This window comes from Anomaloglossus baeobatrachus, chromosome 8 (assembly GCF_048569485.1).
Source record: "Anomaloglossus baeobatrachus isolate aAnoBae1 chromosome 8, aAnoBae1.hap1, whole genome shotgun sequence".
In the NCBI taxonomy this organism is placed as follows: Eukaryota; Metazoa; Chordata; class Amphibia; order Anura; family Aromobatidae; genus Anomaloglossus; species Anomaloglossus baeobatrachus.
The window spans coordinates 133,043,506-133,064,177 of NC_134360.1; the positions used below are offsets into that span (position 1 = coordinate 133,043,506).

Consider the following 20,672-nt stretch of genomic DNA (forward strand, 5'->3'; position numbering starts at 1 on the left):
CGCTACGACTGTGCGGGCTGAGATTCTAGACACCGGAGGGTCTACCTTTGGGGACTGAGCCCACTCCACCACATCTGGTGGAAAGGGAAAACGGTCATCAGAACTACGCTTTGGAAAGCGTTTGTCAGGACAGGCCCTGGGTTTGGTGACAGTGGCCTGAAAACTGGAGTGGTTAAAAAACGTACTCTGAGCCTTCTTAGGTGAGGCAAACTGATGTATCTCCACCAGAGAGGCTGGTTCCTCTGACACTGGTGGAGTGAGGTTCAGAACGGAGTTAATGGACGCAATCAAGTCACTAACATCCGCATCATCCTCAGACAAGGCAATGGGGTACCTAGAGCTAGCATCTGAACCCACAGTAAAAGTATCCTCCTCGCCCTGCACCTCGGCCCGTGAATCAGAGCCGTGGGACGAGGAAGGAGAAGGGTCCCTGCGTCTCCGTTTAGGAGGACGGGGTCCTAAAACATGCTCTGAGGGCTCTGCAGAGCTCGGAGCAACAGAGGCAGCCTGAGAAGGAGGCTGATGCATGGTCTGCAGTGTCCGGGACAGTTGTCCCATAGAGTCGGCAAAAGACTGGGAAATAGCTCTTGAAAAAGATGCTACCCAGGCCGGGGGATCAGCCACCGGGGCTGGAGTGGCCGGAGGAACCCCTGAGGAGGCTCCAGGCTGAGGGATCACCATGTTAGAGCAGGCATCACAATGTGGGTATGTGCTTGGCTCTGGCAGAATTAGCTTACAAGCAGTGCATATAGCGTACAGCTTTGCAGCCTTGCTCCTAGTGACAGACATGCTGCTGAGGTGAGGCTCTGCAGCTGAAATACACTCCTGTAGAATGCCCTGAGAGTGTATAATAAAAAGCTCACAACCAAAGGTTGTGGCTTACCGGACCGCTCTCTGTGTGCCCTCCGGATTCCACAGCTCAGACCCCCAGAAAAGCGTCAGCCTTCTCCAAAAGCAGCAGCTGCAGCATCCAGCGCCGATCAGTGTAGAACGCTGAGAAAATGGCGCTGGAAGGAGGAGGGGGGCGGGGAGAAGCCCAAGAGCGGGAAACCAGAGGGCCAGGGAGAGATACAGGGGAGGGAACATCTCCACAGAAAGGAGTGTCCTCCCCTCTGCTAGCCGGCCGGTGGGCGGCGCCACCTATGCATCTGCATGAATGACATGCAGGGACGCTGAAACCGAAACTAGGCCCAAACTGAAGCCGGGGCCTAGATTAGTAGCGTGCGGCCGACGAGCAGGCACCCCGGCGCGGTTCTCCGGAAAAACACCGAGAACCGGCCGGAATTACAGTAAAAGACAAATAACATACTCTCCCCTCAATAAAAGTACCCGGGACCCCTGAAAAACGTCTCAATACTTAGCTTTTGAGACGCAGGGCCATGTCCCTGAGGGAAGGTCAAATGCTCCGTCCAGCAGGAACCTGACAGGGCTGCGGATGGAGACCGGTCTCCTGCACAGCAGAGAGGACCGTGATGGCTCCCACTTCAAACCAGAGCCTGAAAAGGATGTTGAAGGAGCGCGGCATGTGAAGGCTCCAGCCTTGCAAAGTCAACCTTAACAGCACCGCCGACACAGTGGGGTGTGAAGGGACATGCCGGGAGTCCAGATTGGACCCGCTTTTCTTCCATATCTTTAAAAATCTTAAAAATGAAATAAAAAAAATCAGAGAATGCATGTGTGTGTGTGACCTCCTGAAACACAAAGCATTGAACTGGTTAGATTGTCATCCAGGGGGTGTATATAGCCCGGAGGGAGGAGCTACACGTTTTAAGTGTAGTACTTTGTGTGTCCTCCGGAGGCAGTAGCTATACACCCATGGTCTGGGTCTCCCATGGAAGGAACGATGAAGAAATAAAAAAACAAAAATTCTCCACCTTCTCCATTCTGATAGTATGTAAAAATCAGAACACACTCTGAGCGCAGTCTGATTTATTCCACAGATCCATAGACTTGCAGATTTTGATTAGATTGTCGTCTTTAAATTTAAGTCCCCTGCCCCCGTCTTATATTCACCTGCTTCATCTTTCTCCAGCATCGCTCCGGTCAGTCTCCTGTGATTTGTCACATGTCTGCAGCTCCAGTGTGTCATGAAGCACGCTGGAGGTCACAAATCAGTGCATCTTTATGAGAGCCTTGTTCTCATAGACTTATATTGAGAGCTGGTGACCAGTCAAACGTTATGGGTACAAGAGGACACCGTGGGAAAGGAGAGCAGCTGCATAAGGATGAAAACGCTGGAGGGTAAGTATAATGACGGGGGCAGGAACTTGGGTATACAGCACCCCTCCAGCAGTGAAAAAACCCAATCATAAAAACTGGAGCGGTGCTTAAAACCCAAGTTCCTGCCCCTGGTATTATACTTAGCCTCAAGTGTTTTCATCCTTTTTCTTTGTTACTCCAGTCCCGAGATGTCATCTTGTGCCCATAACTTCTGACTGGTCTTCAATATGCAGAGATGTGTTGTTCCATACGTATCTATACATGGTACTGTAATTAATACTTTTGAAACCAAGGTCTTTGTTACATATACTACATGTCCAAAACTCTATGGGCCACTTACTCTTCTAAACTGGATGAGATCGCCATATGCATTACCAAGCACTCATGGAGTGCTGGAAAGGGCCACCTAATTCTGGAACAGTGAAGACAAGCTCTCGTGATAGATTTTACTTCACATCTACAAATCTGAACGAACGTTCATCAATTATCCACATGCATCAGGCCATGTAGCATATGTGAGCATTTTAAGAAACCACATTGTACCTGTAGAGCATCTTTCACTTTTGGCTTGTTGATGCTAACATGCCCTCTACATTTGACAACTCCTTGAATACTTAGGGAAGATTTGCAGGCTTGGACCAATGCTGTGGAACGATTAATAGAATCCTGCAAAGATTAAGAAAGAAGAGTTACGGTATAAAAAGGGCACAAGAAAAAGTATACAAGGTAACATGTTTACTGAGGTGTCGGAAAATGTTGCTATTGTTTAATTTAAGGGGAAGAGTTTGATTTTACAGGTGACGGGAAGATGCTTGTTGAGTTCCAATAATCATGCAATTATTGCCATGAATAATAAACCCAACCATACATCCAAACTGTCATTCCAATGTCCAAATATCTCTGCTCTAACCACAAAATGTGTCCCTTTACCATAGATTTGCTTATTTATTATCTTTAAAGGTGCTCTTAAGCCTAGGATGCTGCACACATGGGAAGCTGCACCTTACATACAGCAATACAAGCCAGGTATATAGTGTTGGACTGGAGTGCCAAGGAACCTCTGCTTCTATGTCATAAAAATAATCCGGATAGCTGGTTAAATGAATCATGAGGTACTGCCTTTGTAGAAAGGTAAATCAAGTGTATTCTGACAACTACTGCTCATATATGGAGGTGGGGGTCCACTACTGCACAGGAGCCCATCGGGGAAATTCCTAAAGGTGTTTTTTCATTACACTTCCTGTGATGTTTCGTTTGAAAGGAGTCTCCAACGTGATGTCACAGGAGGCTGGAGCTGCAGTCACTCCCCACGGCGTCCATCGCGCCTCCTGGAGCAGGACGTCACCAGGGTGCAGCAGTGCACATACGTACGAGTTTCTTGCATCACCACACCCTGAGGATGTCCTAGATCCTGGGTGATGGACGTTGTGGCCGGGGTTAGTGGAGAGCTGGCATGTTATTCATCTCTCTGAGGCCACTTGTGTGAAAGACTTCAGCTGGTGGTGCTGCTAGATGCAGTGAGTGTTACCAGCGTCACCCACAGCCTCTAACACCATCCTCAAATGAAGCATCTTCAGCACTGGTGTCACTTACTGCTTCTAGCACTGCCATCAAATAAAGCATCATCAGGGGGCGACACTAATGTCACTACTTCTAGTACCTCCCCCTTATGACACTTCATTTGAGGGTGGTGCTAGACGCAGTCAGTGACACCATTGCTGACGATGCTTTGTTTGAGGGTGGTGCTAGAGGCTGTGGGCGGTGCTGGTATCACCCACTGCATCTGGCACCTCCCCCAGCTGACATCTTTCACACAAGCAATGGAATTAGCCGCAGAGAGATGACAAACATGCCAGCACAGCAGTAACCTCAGCCACAGCGTCCATCATGCATCATCCAGGACATCCTCAGGGGGTGGCAATGCAAAAATCTAGTACGCATCTGCAGCGCTGCCCCCCGATGATGTCCTGCTCCAGGAGGGATGATGGACATTGTGGGAAGTGACTGCAGCTCCAGCCTCCGGTGACATTATGTTCGAGACGCCTCGCAAACGAAATGTCACAGGAAGTGTATTGAAAACACACCTTTAGAGATTAGATGGATAGTGAAGTGTAAGGAATTGAATAAAGATAATTACAAAAGTGGTTAGGAGGTATTTACCATGCTGGACAGACAAGTTTTTTTTTTTTTTTTTAAATATTTGTATTTTTTTTTTAACTTAAGGTATAGAAAAAAGGGTGGAGGGGAGAGATGGATAAAATTTATATTTTATAATTTGAGTTAGTATTTTTAATATTTTCCATCCCACTAGAGGACCAAGAAAGGACTTGATCACTGGTGCCCTGAAAGTTGTGATAATGATGGCACATTTATCTTTTATCACATCCTAAAAGTCAGCAGACGGAATGCTACCAGCACAACAGGTTACTTACTGATGTTACAAGGATGTCTGCAGACATGATCTGGGGACTGGAATGTGCTACGGACCTGGACTTTTTCTGTACAGAAGAAAGAGGGACACAGATTAAATCCATTGCTTTATCTAGTTTTACATTTTATATCAATTATTTTGTGAAAACAAATCAAACACACCATAAAGTGGACTTTTTTCTGAGGTATCACCCTAAAACATATTTTACCTTGCTCACTGAAATAGGCTTAATTGGTGGTGAAAATTCACAACATAAATTGATGAGCTGCGGATTTATAATGTGCACCGCTTGTCACTTTTGGTGGTGCACCAAGCATGGCTAATGTCTGATTAAATGTCATCCACAATGCCTCTACTGTAATACTGATAACCTGCCAGTAAAATCTACCCATTTGAACAGTCGTAAACCATCTGCAACACTTATTAAAACAATGAAGAATTACAAGTCAAGTCAATGTGTTAACCCCTTTACGACCTTTGATGTACCTATACGTCATGGTTGAGAAGGGGTTCCTGCCCAATGATGTACAGTTGCGTCACGGTGATTATGCGGTCACATAAGCTGTGGCTGCATGATCACCACCGGGAACTCAGCCTAAGGCCCCCTTCACACGTCCGTGTCTCCGGTACGTGCTAGGTCCGTGCCCGTATGTACCGGAGACACGGGCACACGTATACCCATTAAAATCAATGGGTTTATGTGCACGCACGTGTTTTGCCAGTGGCCCGTGTCTCTGTGTGGAGCAGACTTGTGCCGTGTGCTCCACACGGATGCATGTCCGTGTTTCTCCAGCAGCACGGGCCCGCACACGTATCACACGGATGTAGTGTGGATGCGGGTGCACGTGACACGCGCCAGAAAAACACACGTGGCATTGTAAAAAATAAAAAAACACAAACTCACCTCCACCAGCCCTGCAGTCTCTGCCGCGGCTGTCACCTGCATCCGACACCCAGTGAATTTGAACAACGCGTCTTCCCCACTGGAGGCCGGAAGCAACGTCAGCGGGGCGTGGCCTGTGCCGGACGCTGTCAATCAGCACCACAGACAGCTCCGGAGGAAACCGGTAAGGCGGGACTTTCCGTTCTCCGTGTGTTATTACGTATAACACACGATGAACAGGAATGTGCCACAAACACGGCACACGGGGAGCAAACCACCCCTTTAACACGTACGTGAAAAAATGGATCGTTTTTTTCCCGGACGTGTGAAGGGGGCCTAAAGGGGTAGTCCGGTCTAGAATGACAAGTGTGTTGAGTGAGGCCGCGCCCCGGTCTAGTGGACGCGGCCTTGTTCAATACACTTTTACCATACCTTGAAAAGTGTATTGAACAGAAAGCAATAAAAAAAATGTTATGTGCCCAAAAACGGTTCTAATTGAAACGCCGACTCATCCATTAAAAACAAGCCCCCACAAGGCTCAGTTCGAAGAATACAGAAAATTTATAGCTCTCAAAATATGGAGGTGTCAAAACCTATTTATAAAACGCAAACAAAATTTGTGAAAGTAACAAAACCTATAATCCCTGCGATAAATCTGTTATCGCTGTAATCCCACTGACCCGAAAAATAAAACCATCTAATCACTTATACTACTTATACTGCACAGTGAGCAGTGTAAAAAAATAAATAAAACTCATTCTCGGAACTGCTGTTGATTTGTTTATTCTGCCTCTCAAAGATCACAGTAAGGCTCAGCTCACATTTAGACAAAAGGAAAGGTCCAGCACCAAAATTTTCCATAAAATTTTTTTGTCTTTATTGATAAATCACATACATGATAAAATCATGTACAAAATCATATACATGACATTTATCCTGTGCTCTATGCTGTGAGCCAACTTGGTAGTTTCCGTAAAAATCTCTGAAATGTAATTCAGATGGAATCCAAGACGGAAGATTCCCTACAATGAGGCAGTTGGAGACAGCGTGGACTCTATCCTATGATCTGGCGTTGTCCGTCTTAATAAGAGTGCATAAAAGGACGGTCAACCACAGCACTTCTGAAAAGAGGGAGAACACTGAACAGAGATCAGATGGAGTCCGGAGTAAGTCTGCTGACTCATTATAGTGAATGGATCCCTTGGGGGTGTCTTCGGAAACACGTTAATTTGAGATTTAGATGGAAATCCAGATGTAAGTGCTCAGCGTAGAGCACAGGATAAATGTGATCCAAAATTTTATGCTAAATGTTTCAAATAAAAGCCTCAACTCAATCCACAAAAAAAAACCCAACAAGTCCCACTCAGGTCCGTCATCTGTTAACAGAAATATAAGGGTTTCCACGATACTAGTAGAACAAAGACTCTGGAAAAGCGTTATGGCTCCCCCCAAAAAGAAGTCAGGCAAAATCTGTGCTGCCAAATCTAAATGTACCCCTCTTATCTGAGCTCAACAGTGTACTTAATCCACATTTAGCGTCCGGCTAAAAATCATATTCCTCGTCATTGGAGGAGCAACTCTTCTACCCTGTAGAAGTGGCTTGCCAGAATCTCCCTCTTAAATAGGATGGAACATTGATTTGCACTCTCTCCTGCTAACATAGTTAACTATTGTGTGACATGGAAAGATTGGAATGACCAAGGGAAGTATAAGAGTAGTACTAGTCAGGAGCCTAGTCAGGAACAGGACTCAGGCATCTCTACTATCAAGAGTAGCCCTCAGGTTAGGGATAGCCTAGGGTTCCCTAGCGTGAGGGACAGCATAGGCGACCCTGTCCCGTGCTATACTAACAGTAATCTTGTGACACCTACTACTGTCACACGGTTTTTGGCATTAAACTTGCTGAGTATCATGGCAGCATCAGAAGCTGTTCAGACTACAGACTCTTGACACTCCACACTCTGCTTTCTCTGATGCTTCTGAGTTGCACCGGCAGGCTGGGGCGTCAACCAGCTTTGTGCTCATTAGTGATTGGACTAGCAGGAGTTAACTTCTACAAGTCTGTTGGTTACCTTTTGGATGACATGTTGTGGGACACCTATCACAGATACTCTATGTCTTATTAAGATGGAGGAAGCTGACTTCCCATGCCGACTATAGCTTTTGCTAACCCTATCTCTGTGCTGTTGTGTTCCTGGTGATTCATGCTATTTGAAGTGCTGTGGAAATACTCTCGTTGTCTGGTTATTTCCTCTTGATCATGTATTGTCTTATATCTATGTGTGTGCTAGCTCTGTGATCGAGTTTTGGTTTCCCCATTTGTCCATATCTGTAGGGTCACCACTTCCATCCTGGTCCTACCATGGAGTGGGCAAAAGGGGGTATTAGATGAGGGATGGCCAGGAGCAGGGTAAGGAAGGCAGCCCAGATATTGTTACCATTAGACGTATCTCTGGGATTAGGGACAGCTAGGGCCCCCTAGCCTGAGGGCCAGTCTAGGAACCCTGATTCCCTGTTATCCCCTGTCACCCTGTGACAACTGCCCTTCCTTTTTTTTTTTTTTTAATCTATACTTTACAACGTGAATCTGTTGTTAACAGGTTTTGTATTTTGCCTTAAAGGTTTTGTAATGTTAAAATCTTTCAATAATGAATGAATTTGAAAAAAAATGCTTAGTACAACACTAGATAAATTTTAAAAAATGGGGTCACTTACGGGGGTGGGGGTTGGAGTTTCTGCTATATTGGCATGTCACGGTCTCAGCAAATGTGACATGGTATTCACAATCTATTTCAAACAAATTTTCACTCCAAAAATCAAATAGCAATCTTTTCTTTACGGGCTCTGCCAAGTGCCCAAAAAGCAGTTTTTAACCACATATGAGGTATCATTGCATTCGGGAGAACCAGTGTAACAAATTATGTGATCCATTTTCTCCTATTATCTATTGTGAAAATTACAAATATGTGGCCAAAACAACATTTTAGCGGAATTTATTTTTTATTTTAGTATTCACTTCCACATTTTAAAAAGCTGTGTGCCGCATCTATTGATTCAACATGCTCAACACACCCTTGGGTACTTTGCACACTACGACATCGCAAGCTGATTGTAGCGATGCCGAGCGCTATAGTCCCCGCCCCCGTCACACATGGGATATCTTGTGATAGCTGCCGTAGTGAACATTATCGCTACGGCAGCTTCACATGCACTTACCTGCCCTGCGACGTCGCTCTGGCCGGCGACCCGCCTCCTTCCTAAGGGGGCGGGTTATGCGGCGTCACAGCGACGTCACACGGCAGGCGGCCAATAGAAGCAGAGGGGCGGAGATGAGCGGGACGTAAACATCCCGCCCACCTCCTTCCTTCCTCATTGCAGCCGGGACGCAGGTAAGGAGATATTCCTCGCTCCTGCGGCTTCATACACAGCGATGTGTGCTGCCGCAGGAACGAGGAATAACATCGTACCTGTCGCTGCAGCGACATTATGGAAATGCCCGACACTACACCGATCATACAATTTTGACACTTTTGCGCTCGTTAATCGTAGTAAAAAGGATTCACATACTCCGATGTCGACAACGACGCTGGATGTGCGTCACTTTCGATTTGACCCCACCGACATCGCAGCTGCGATGTCGTAGTGTGCAAAGTACCCCTTAGATTAATGTACTGATGGATTTAGTTTCCAAAATGGGGTCACTTGTGGGGGTCTCTGCTGGTTTGGTAGTTCAGGGGCCCTCACAAATTAGACATGGTGTCTGCAATCTATTCCAGCCAAATTTTCACTGCAAATATCATATGTAGCTTCTTCCCTTCCGAACTTTCCCATTTGTCCAAAAAGAACTTTTGACTACATGTGGGGTATCTCAGTGCTCAGAAAAAAACGGAGAACAGACTGTGGGGTTAATTTTTAACTGTTACCTCTTGCAAAAGTGAAAAAAATGTGGCCAAAGCAACATTTTAGATGAATAATTACAATATTTTTCTTTCCACTTTGCATTATCTCTTAGGTAGCATAGAATTTCCTGACATGAGTATGGTTTTTAAAATGGTATCACTTTTGGGGAGTTTCCAATATAAGGGCCCCTGAAAGTTCATAAAAATCTGAATAAGTTCCTAAAGAAACAGACTGAAGGCAATATCAAGACTGGTAACACCGTACATCTTTCTTGTGTAAAGTGTGCTTCAGAAGAACGGACTGTATGTATCACCTTACTCTGTCTGGGATGAAGAAAAGACCTTTGGTGTTGGCAGTCGCAGCAAGAAGCTGAGAAGGAGAGGACTGTAATCTGTTTGGGTGAGCCTGCACTGACATAGATGTGCATGCTGAAGAACATGTTTATCTGCTGTTATACCTTTGTGCCCAGAAGAGGCTGTGTTGATTTTTATTCCCAGAGAGCTTTATGAAAACACTAAAACTGAATGTTTGGAACAAACCACACTGCCTACCTGAGAGAGTGAATTCCTACAATATATATACATACACCCACATACATTGTATATTTTATAGAGCCTCTATATTTTTATCTCTTTTTACATCATGAAGTTCTCCAGAAGGAGAGAGGTCCTCTTTGAACACAATTAATATTTTTTATGTTGGCAGACTTTTCATTATAACATAATTTGGATTTATTTCAATAAAACTAAAACACTTTCTATTGCTATGTTTTTTTATACCAATCTATCCTCTTAAGGCCGCTTTACCTGCAACGACATCGCTAACGCGATGTCGTTGGGGTCACGGAATTCGTGACGCACATCCGGCCTCGTTAGCGGCGTCGTTGCGTGTGACACGTACTAGCGACTGCTTACGAGCAAAAATACTCACCTTATCGTTGCTCGTTGACACGCTGTCCAGTTCCCAAATATCGTTGCTGCTACAGGTACGATGTTGTTTGTCGTTCCTGCGGCAGCACACATCGCTATGTGTGATACCGCAGGAACGAGGAACCTCACCTTACCTGCGGCCGCCGGCAATGAGGAGGGAAGAAGGTGGGCGGGATGTTACGTCCCGCTCATCTCAGCCCCTCTGCTTCTATTGGGCGGCCACTTAGTGATGTCGCTGTGACGCCGAACGAACTGCCCCCTTAGAGAGGAGGCGGTTCATCGGTCACAGTGACGTCGCTAGGCAGGTAAGTATGTGTGACGGGTCCGAGCGATGTTGTGCACCATGGGCAGCGATTTGCCCATGACGCACAACCGATGGGGGCGGGTACGCACGCTAGCGAGATCGCAGCGTGTAAGGTGGCCTTTAGTATTTAAAACAAAAAAAAGAGGCCGTACAACCTAATAAGTAACAATACTAATGACATAACTGGTGTGAATTCCCCCAAAAAATATGTAAAAAAAAGAAAAAAAATTTGGACATTGCAGAGTCTTACCTGCTCTTCAATGAGGTCACCGTCAGGGTCTTTCACTTGTCCATTGAACAATACAATAGCGTTTTCCAGTCCTTTTGCCCATTGTGCCAGTCTTTGCTAGAAAAGTGTATTGCGTGTTTTAGACACAAACTATCTAAGGGTTATTATTCCAAGAAGTCTAAATGAAACAATTAAGGGTACTTTACATGCTGCGACATCGCTAGCGATCTCGTTAGCGATGTGAAATTCTAGATCGCAAGTGCGATCTTTTGAGATCGCACATAGGTCATTTTACGCATGTGCGATCTCGAAAGATCGCACTTGCAATCTAGAATTTCACATCGCTAACGAGATCGCTATCGATGTCGCAGCATGTAAAGTAGCCTTTAGATACTCACTCTTGTACATCTCTGTTTTTCTTGACAAGTTGCAGATGAAGACAATGGGATGGTCAGGTCTACATGAACATTGCAGTCTATGGTGAGCCAAGATGAAGGGGTATTTTGGCATTTCCAATCTGCTGGCTTTGCTGTGCTCTGAAATGAAAGAAGTGGAAGACCCATGTTTTTTGCAGCTATAAGATTTCAGGAATCTCATGGACACGCTTCATTTTATTTTACTGAAAATTTAAAAACTGCGGAGTTATTGAAATCTGCAGCATGTCAATTATTTCAGAGTTTTTACAACCATAGAAAGCAATGAGAGTAAAAAAAGGCAACAATCATGTTTGCAGTGTTTTTTGTGAGTAAAACTAAAACTTTATTAAACATGTACTGTAGACAAAGCACAAATCTAAATAAGTACCTAAAAAATGTAGCAAAACGTGTCAAAACACTGTTGAAAACACCAAGAAAATGTAGCAAAGCCCGAGTTTTAAACGCAGTGTTTTTACTGTCAAGAAAACAGGTTTTAGCTGAGGAAACAAGATCTCATTGCCAAGATCTCCTCTCCTCCATACAGCCATTTGTGATAGCGATGATGCAATGTTTATTGGCCATAATCAAACAGCTGGTGACACTGTTATGGGGGTAATGTCCCCAAATGCTCTACTAAGGTACCCCATCCTGATAATCATCCTCCTGCCTTTTATATGATCCCCATCCTTGCATATATATATATATATATATATATATATATATATCCCTCATCCTGGTATGTTCCCACATCCAGGTACCGTATAAGCCCAAATTCTGATATGTGCCCCAATCCTACTATATACCCCCATCCTGATAAATACCGCCACCCTCCTATATATTATATATATATATATATATATATATATATATATATATATATAGTTAGTGGAACCTTGGTTTACGAGAACAATCTGTTCTGGGAGTGTGCTTGTAAACCAAGTTACTCGTCTAGCAAAGCAAAATTTCCCACAGAAAATAATGGAAGCACCAACAATTGGTTTCACGACCTGTTCAATGTCTCATCCTGGTCCCCTATTGTGCCATTCCACACACACACACACACACACACACACACACACACATACACATACTATGCTCACCTTACCCTCCGTTCCCTTGCCGGCCTCCTAGTTCTTGTAGTCCGCAGGTACAGGATGTGTATTGGGCAACCGATGCCGGAGCTTCCGCTTTCAGCGCTTCAGCAGCAGACATCATACGCAGGAACCGTTTACCTGTGATTGGCCAGCGCGCTGACGTTAAAGGCATGACCCGCTTGCCTCTGATTGGTCAGCGCTTTGCCTTTGAGAAGCAGCTGATAGCGGAAGTTCCTCCATCGTCGCGATGGTTACTGGATACACATACGGTACCTGCGGACTACAAGAACTAGGAGGCCGGCGAGGGAACAGAAGGGAAGGTGTGCATAATATGTGTGTTTGTGCGTGTTTGTGCGGACTGCAAGAACGGGTAAGAGCATGGTGAAAGTACAAAACCGGAAGTGTGTGCGGTATTTGCTCGTACAGCAAAGATTGCTCGTAAACTGAGTTACAAATTTACAGCAAGCTTTGCTCGTGTAGCGAAATACTCGCACACCGAGTTATTCGTAAACCGAGGTATATATACAGTATATGACTAATAAATATAAAACATACCTTTGATCCATTAGTTAAGCCATTAATAACATATAACAGAAACACATGACAAATATTTATATAGAAAATGTAAACATAAACTTTCTTTGTGATGGAAAAACTTAACCCTGAATGCAACTCGGAGTTCCAGCACAAAACACAACCGGCATCATGAAATGGTCATGTCAAGTGAATATAAACACCACTTTCTAAGCATAGGTTTGGAAAACATTGTTTTCAGAAGTGAGGGATTTATGGTAAAAAAACAAAAACCTATTGTGGCAGTCAATACTGAGGTAGGTCACATGGAGCAGAAAGTAATATTTCCAGGCGACGGTTTTCTTCACTGGGGACCACAGGATCCATGTCTGTTATTTGCTGTCACCCAGAGGCTGACACTAAGAATGACTAAAGTCGGCTCCTCTACTGCAGACTACACACATCTGCAGACATTGGCCTAAACCAGTTTAGTTTATGGTTACAGACAGATCAGTTTCTCTCTTTTTTTCCCCTCTCTTTCTTCCTATTGTAGGTCAGTAAGCATGGTGGGATGGTCCACGCCGTTATCCCACTATAATCAGAGGGCACGGTGTTGGAGAATCACACTGTATCCTCTTTGGTCTGGGTAGCAGGACCATATTACCTGTTGTATCAGGTTCCTGGTTGGATGTTTTTTGCTCTTCTCCTGCCTGCCCTCTAGAGCACGGTATGGGCAGAAAGAGAAAGAGGGATCCAGGAGGAAGAAAAGTCGTTGGAGGACTCAACTCCAGTCTGGAGGACAGATAAATATCTCCCTGCTGCACTTAGGCTATGTGCGCACGTTGCATTCTATTCCGCAGCATGTAAGTCACTGCATGTGCGTCTCAGAACGCAGCCGAAAAAGCTGCGTTCTGAGACGGATTGTTACTGCAGAATTCCTGAGGAATTCATGCGTTCTGGATGCTTGCTCTGCCATAGACAGAGTGGGAAAAGTATCCAGAACGCACATTTTTGACAGTGCGGTCCCACTAGGCTCTGCTGCATCCCCATAGACTTGCAGCAGAGCCGAGTGGGACTGCACTATCAAAAAGAGCATGGCTGGCTGTGAGACAGAGCCGCGCGATCAGAATGAACTCGGATGAACTTCACCCGACTTCATTGTGATTGCGCGGCTCTGTGCGTGTGCAGCGGCTCGATTTGCGATCACAGGTGAAGGACTCACCGGTGACCACAAATCTCCTGAGTGACTGAAGTGAGCCGCGTGATCAGCAGTGCCGTCACTCAGGTTACCAGCGGCCAGCTCGAGTCCTCCACACGAGACCTGTGGCCGCGAATAACCTGAGTGATGTCTCCGCTGACAGAGCGACTCACTTCACTTTCTGTGTGGAGCTGACAGGAGCGGCGGTGTTCTACGGCCGCTGCTGTCAGCTTCATGTAGCAGAGCTGGATGCGTCGTGGGACCTCGTGAGGATTAGGACCTGGAGGGGTATTTGGGGATTTTAATAAAGTGGTGAAAGAGGGTGCTTTTTGTCTTTTACTTCAAATATTTGGGTGTATTTGTTTATTTACTTTCACTTCCAGGTTAATCATTGGGGGTGTCTCATAGACGCCTGCAATGATTAACGTAGGACTAAAGGCTACTTTACATGCTGCGACATCGCTAGCGATCTCATTAGCGATGTGAAATTCTAGATCACAAGTGCGATGTTTCGAGATCGCACATAGGTTATTTTACGCATGTGCGATCTTGTAAGATTGCACTTGCGATCTAAAATTTCACATCGCTAATGAGATCGCTAGCGATGTCGTAGCATGCAAAGTACCCTTTAGTGACAGCTATTGGCTGCCATTAACTCCTTATTACCCAGATTGCCACCACACCAGGGCAATTCTGGATGAGTCGGGTAGAGTCCCGGGACTGTCGCATCTAGTCGATGCAGCAATTCCGGGCGGCTGTTGGGTGATATTTTTAGGCTGGGGGGATCCCCATAACGTGGGGCTCCCCATTCTGAGAATACCAGCCTTCAGCCGTGTGGCTTTATCTTGGCTGGTATCAAAATTGGGGGGGACCGCACGCCGTTTTTTAAAATTATTTATTTATTTTACTCCACTACATAGACCCGCCCACCGGCAGCTGTGATTGGCTGCAGTGAGACAGCTGTCACTCAGCATGGGGGCGCCTCTGAATGCAACCAATCATAGGGGCCGGTGGGCGGGGGAAGCAGTGAATACGAGATGGAATAATGAGCGGCTGGTATTTTCAAAAGCAAGAGAAGTCGCAGCAGTCTGACAGCTGTACAGTGCCGCGCCGGTGATCGGTCAGTGATCGGTGAGTATGAGAGAGGGGGAGAGGGATAGACCGACAGAGAGGGAGAGACCGACCGACAGGGAGGAGACAGAGAGACCGACAGAAAGACAGAGAGAGAGACCGACATTGACAGACAGAGAGAGAGAAAGTGGGTGGAAAATGCAATCAAAACGCACAAAAGAAGTGACATGTTGCTTTTTAGAACTCAGCGTCTTGGCAGAAGCTGAAACGCTGCGTTCTAAAACGCAACGTGCGGATGGAATTTGCACAATCTTCATAGATTGTGCTGGGGACGCAGGACACATGCTTTTACGCTGCAGTGCAGAACGCAGCGTAAAAGCATGATAACACGCAACGTGCGCACATAGCCTTGCTCTGATCTAGCACTTGCAGTGCCTCCTCATAGTGCAGCAACTCTACCTTCTCCACTGACCCATGGACAGATTAGTGGTTTTGTTACAACCTCCCCAGATCCCCGCCACCCACCGTGCCATGCACACTTAGTCGTCTGGCTTTATTGTGGCCTTCCTGGCCCCCTTTCTTAACACCCAACCTGCTTTCCCTGCCAGCGCTGCAGAGGGAGGAAGCCTGACCCTCTCACTTTTTTTGCTTGCTTCACATAAACTTCAAGGAAAACCATCAACAGAATAAGAGCTATTGTCTACATTAGGTTTATATGTTACATTTATTTATTTATTTTAATTTGGCTATTTTTTTTTTACCGGATCTATTAAAAATATAAAATTAGTCTTCAATCTATGGACTCTTCACAAACAATTTCATGGTTTGAGTACAATCAGCTTAGATCCTACATTGTTACATGAATGAGGGAGGGACGGCATTATTTACCTGCTCTACCTACTCCATTTGAGGGCTTTTTGTAGGACTCACCACCTTGTCATCTCATTTCTCTGATACACAATTTCTTAAATTAAACATATTGCTCAGCTGATCTCGGCTTTATGCAAACTGAGAAACCAAGTTGGATACTGTCTTCCCAGATGAGGGAACACAATAGGCATACCTATTCACTCACACAATGTCAGTGGCTGGACATGCTCAGGAAAAGAGCTACAAAATTTTGACTAGGTGGTACCAATATATGGCAAAAATGCCCCAAATCTTTCCCTCAGTATCGGATTCACGTGGGTGTCATGGTGCAGAGAAGGGCACTATGACCCATATTTGGTGGGAGTGTGATAGTTAACGCCTTTCTGGGAGAAAGTATTCTATGTATATCATCAGATTTCTGGAGAGAAAATTGCTTCTTCCCCACAGTTAGCCATCTTATCTATGATTCTGGGCTCTATTAAGGCTCAAAAATGTTATTTCCTAAGATTTTGTGATTGCAGCACGTTCAGTGATCCCTAGGCATTGGCGCTCCACAGAGGCTCCCTCTATATCTGAATGGCAGTGTAGCCACATATGGGTCATATGGAAGTTAGCAGCAGAAACTTCTGGCAATAATGACAAATTTGTAAGATTGTGGCAACTCTGGATACTTTATACACTCACATGATTCTCAATCTTCATTTTCATACACTACATGTGCCTTCCTTTTCCTTTTTTTCCACTTCCCTGCATCTCATTTTTCATTACAGACCTATACTTCATCTGTTCCTTTTAGGTAGATAACATTATTATCGTTCCCATGGTAGGTCACATAAAAATATTGTTGAGACAACAAAATGTAAGTAAATCATACCTAGATCTGTTAAGAATGCGAATATGAGTCAGTTTATTTGAAAAGATCAGCCCCCTAGTGGACCCCTCTGTAATGTGGACACCTCTGCTGTTCACTCTTGAATCTCAGTTTGCAGAGATGCTGCTCTGATGATGAAGCATTAATATACATTGTGAAAAATAATAGAGCATCGAACTTCATTCATCGTAGAGCTATAAGCTGCGGCTTGTCATGGATGTACCTTCCAAGGGCAAAATACAAAAAAATATCCAACTTTAATAAGTGGAATTCCATAAATAAAGTGTTAGGTAACTTACCTTTGGATCTGACACATCAAAGGTTCTGCAGGTACTCCTTAAAGAAAACACATGGAAAAATAAATGTAATTGGATTATCACTTCCATTCTATCAGTGTAAAGCATCCATTGGTAATACAAGGGCTGGCGATAAATCTTAGCTTCGAATTATATTACAGCGGTATGTGCAATATTCAGGGGCAGCTCTTCAGAGGGGAGGAATTGAGAAGACACATTTTATTGACTGCTCCTGTTATTATAGAAGAAGTGAAAGGGGAAACTATAGTTCCTGCCTAGAGCAAACTCTTTCTAATCTCCAAAGGGTGAAAGCAGAATACAGGCACTTTTCTCCATGTTATCACACTCCCTACTAGTTATTTAGGATAAGTGACCTCTAATAATTCTTGCCTTGAGAGCTTGTGACTTACCTAAGTTGTGGTCACAACATGGTGCCACGGGACCAGAGTGGCGATGGTAGAAGGTGAAGATGCTGGAGAGTAAGTATAAGATTAGGGGTAGGAACCTTAGATTAAAGGCACCACTCCATCGCTGACTCTCCCCCCGTTGCTGTGGTGCTTTAAAAAAGGCTATGAGTGTGCCCATGATACGGCGTACACCCACCTGCTCAACATTATAGAACAATGATTGAGGTAAATACCTTAGAAAGGAATCACAAGACTTTGGAAAGTAAAAAGAGCATTTATACTGCAAGATAATCATGAATGAGCTGTGTTAATGGGCTGCGGATCACTCGCTGAATCAGCAGAACACTGGTTCATCAGGTAAAATGATCTTTTTTGCAGCATAAAAGATCATCGTTCTCAGAGGTGCATTGTCCTGTGTAGGCAAGACCGCACTGCCGGGAACTATGCGCACCGAGCGATCTACAATGGATCTAGTATAGATTGCGCAGTGTGCATAGTTTGCGTTCATCTAGGCAGGTGTTTACACAACCGCCGATCGGAAAAAGTTTACTGATCGGCGGTTGTATCATAGTGCCAGTCGGTCCGTCGAAGATGATGTTTACTACAAGGTCACCTCAATAGTATGGAGTGAAGTACACATGACAAAAGAGAAAATCTGGACTTAAAAAACAATGAAAGAGCCATCGACTGAATAGTTTCAAAAATACCAGTAAATAAGCACAGTATATAGGGTATACAGTAATAAAGATTCATGTAAATCAAGAACAGAACCTGAAGTGTAAAATAGGTGTAAGACATAAAATGGTCTCTAATACATAGGCTGTAAGTTGATAAGCAATAATACCATATACCCAAATAGTGGACCAGAGAGCAGATGAGCAACAAGAGGACCATTAGGTAATGCCAAGGAGCAAGAGAGTACAACCACATATGTATGGCCAAACAATTTGTGGATAGTCTGGATGAAGTCCATTAGATATACACAATAATTAAGGTTAAAGGGAACCTATCAGGTGCAATATGCATCTAGAACCATGAGCAGTTCTGGGTGCATATTGCTGATCCCTGCCTAACAGGCCCTGTATACACTAGCATAGATAAAGGGATCTTTAGAAAAAGTATTTCTAAAGATCCTTTAGGCCGGTTTCAGACGTCCGTGTTAAATCAGGTACCAGTCATACGCATTGTTATGGTCATACGTGTGTCATACGTGTGACATCCGTGTTTGCATACAGTGCCTACAAGTAGTATTCAACCCCCTGCAGATTTAGCAGGTTTACACATTCGGAATTAACTTGGCATTGTGACATTTGGACTGTAGATCAGCCTGGAAGTGTGAAATGCACTGCAGCAAAAAAGAATGTTATTTCTTTTTTAAATTGTGAAAAGTTTATTCAGAGGGTCATTTATTATTCAACCCCTCAATCCACAAGAATTCTGTTTGGTTCCCCTAAAGTATTAAGAAGTATTTCAGGCACAAAGAACAATGAGCTTCACATGTTTGGATTAATCTCTTTTTCCAGCCTTTTCTGACTAATTAAGACCCTCCCCAAACTTGTGAACAGCACTCATACTTGGTCAACATGGGAAAGACAAAGGAGCATTCCAAGGCCATCAGAGACAAGATCGTGGAGGGTCACAAGGCTGGCAAGGGGTACAAAACCCTTTCCAAGGAGTTGAGCGTACCTGTCTCCACTGTTGGGAGCATCATCCGGAAGTGGAAGGCTTATGGAACTACTGTTAGCCTTCCACGGCCTGGACAGCCTTTGAAAGTTTCCACCCGTGCCGAGGCCAGGCTTGTCCGAAGAGTCAAGGCTAACCCAAGGACAACAAGGAAGGAGCTCCGGGAAGATCTCATGGCAGTGGGGACATTGGTTTCAGTCAATACCATAAGTAACGTACTCCACCGCAATGGTCTCCGTTCCAGACGAGCCCGTAAGGTACCTTTACTTTCAAAGCGTCATGTCAAGGCTTGTCTACAGTTTGCTCATGATCACTTGGAGGACTCTGAGACAGACTGGTTCAAGGTTCTCTGGTCTGATGAGACCAAGATCGAGATCTTTGGTGCCAACCACACACGTGACGTTTGGAGACTGGATGGCACTGCATACGACCCCAAGAATACCATCCCTACAGTCAAGCATGGTGGTGGCAGCATCATGCTGTGGGACTGTTTCTCAGCCAAGGGGCCTGGCCATCTGGTCCGCATCCATGGGAAGATGGATAGCACGGCCTACCTGGAGATTTTGGCCAAGAACCTCCGCTCCTCCATCAAGGATCTTAAGATGGGTCGTCATTTCATCTTCCAACAAGACAAAGACCCAAAGCACACAGCCAAGAAAACCAAGGCCTGATTCAAGAGGGAAAAAATCAAGGTGTTGCAGTGGCCTAGTCAGTCTCCTGACCTTAACCCAATTGAAAACTTGTGGAAGGAGCTCAAGATTAAAGTCCACATGAGACACCCAAAGAACCTAGATAACTTGGGGAAGATCTGCATGGAGCAGTGGCCCAAGATAACTCCAGAGACCTGTGCCGGCCTGATCAGGTCTTATAAAAGATGATTATTAGCTGTAATTGCAAACAAGGGTTATTCCACAAAATATTACACCTAGGGGTTGAATAATAATTGACCCACACTTTTATGTTGAAAATTTATTAAAATTTAACTGAGCAACATAACTTGTTGGTTTGTAAGATTTATGCATCTGTTAATAAATCCTGCTCTTGTTTGAAGTTTGCAGGCTCTAACTTATTTGCATCTTATCAAACCTGCTAAATCTGCAGGGGGTTGAATACTACTTGTAGGCACTGTACGTGTGACAGGTATCGGAGAAAACACAGGTCTGTGAAATAAAAAGATTTTCCATATTTACCTGTTGTCTCCGGCTCTGCTGCCTCCCACTCACGACCACCGCTCATTATATTCATCAATTATTCACCGCACTCAGGAGCTGGAAGCCGGATCAGCGCCGGGCACAGCATCGCAGGGACAGGTGAGTATTCTTCAGTACAGTGACATCCAGGAGGTCATCGGAGTTCC

At 44.8% G+C, this 20,672-nt stretch overlaps 1 protein-coding gene across 2 annotated transcripts in view; it reads right to left on the reverse strand.

The window, feature by feature from the left end:
- Positions 1–20,672, reverse strand: part of ODR4 (odr-4 GPCR localization factor homolog) — a 155,949-nt gene that overhangs the window by 63,544 nt on the left and 71,733 nt on the right. For both annotated transcript variants that reach the window (XM_075322003.1, XM_075322002.1), the window contains exons 6-10: positions 17,229–17,265; positions 11,295–11,432; positions 10,918–11,013; positions 4,653–4,718; positions 2,764–2,886 (exon numbers count right to left, since the gene is read on the reverse strand). In XM_075322003.1, the coding sequence (XP_075178118.1) occupies positions 2,764–2,886; positions 4,653–4,718; positions 10,918–11,013; positions 11,295–11,432; positions 17,229–17,265 (460 nt within the window). The remainder of the gene's footprint in view (positions 1–2,763; positions 2,887–4,652; positions 4,719–10,917; positions 11,014–11,294; positions 11,433–17,228; positions 17,266–20,672) is intronic.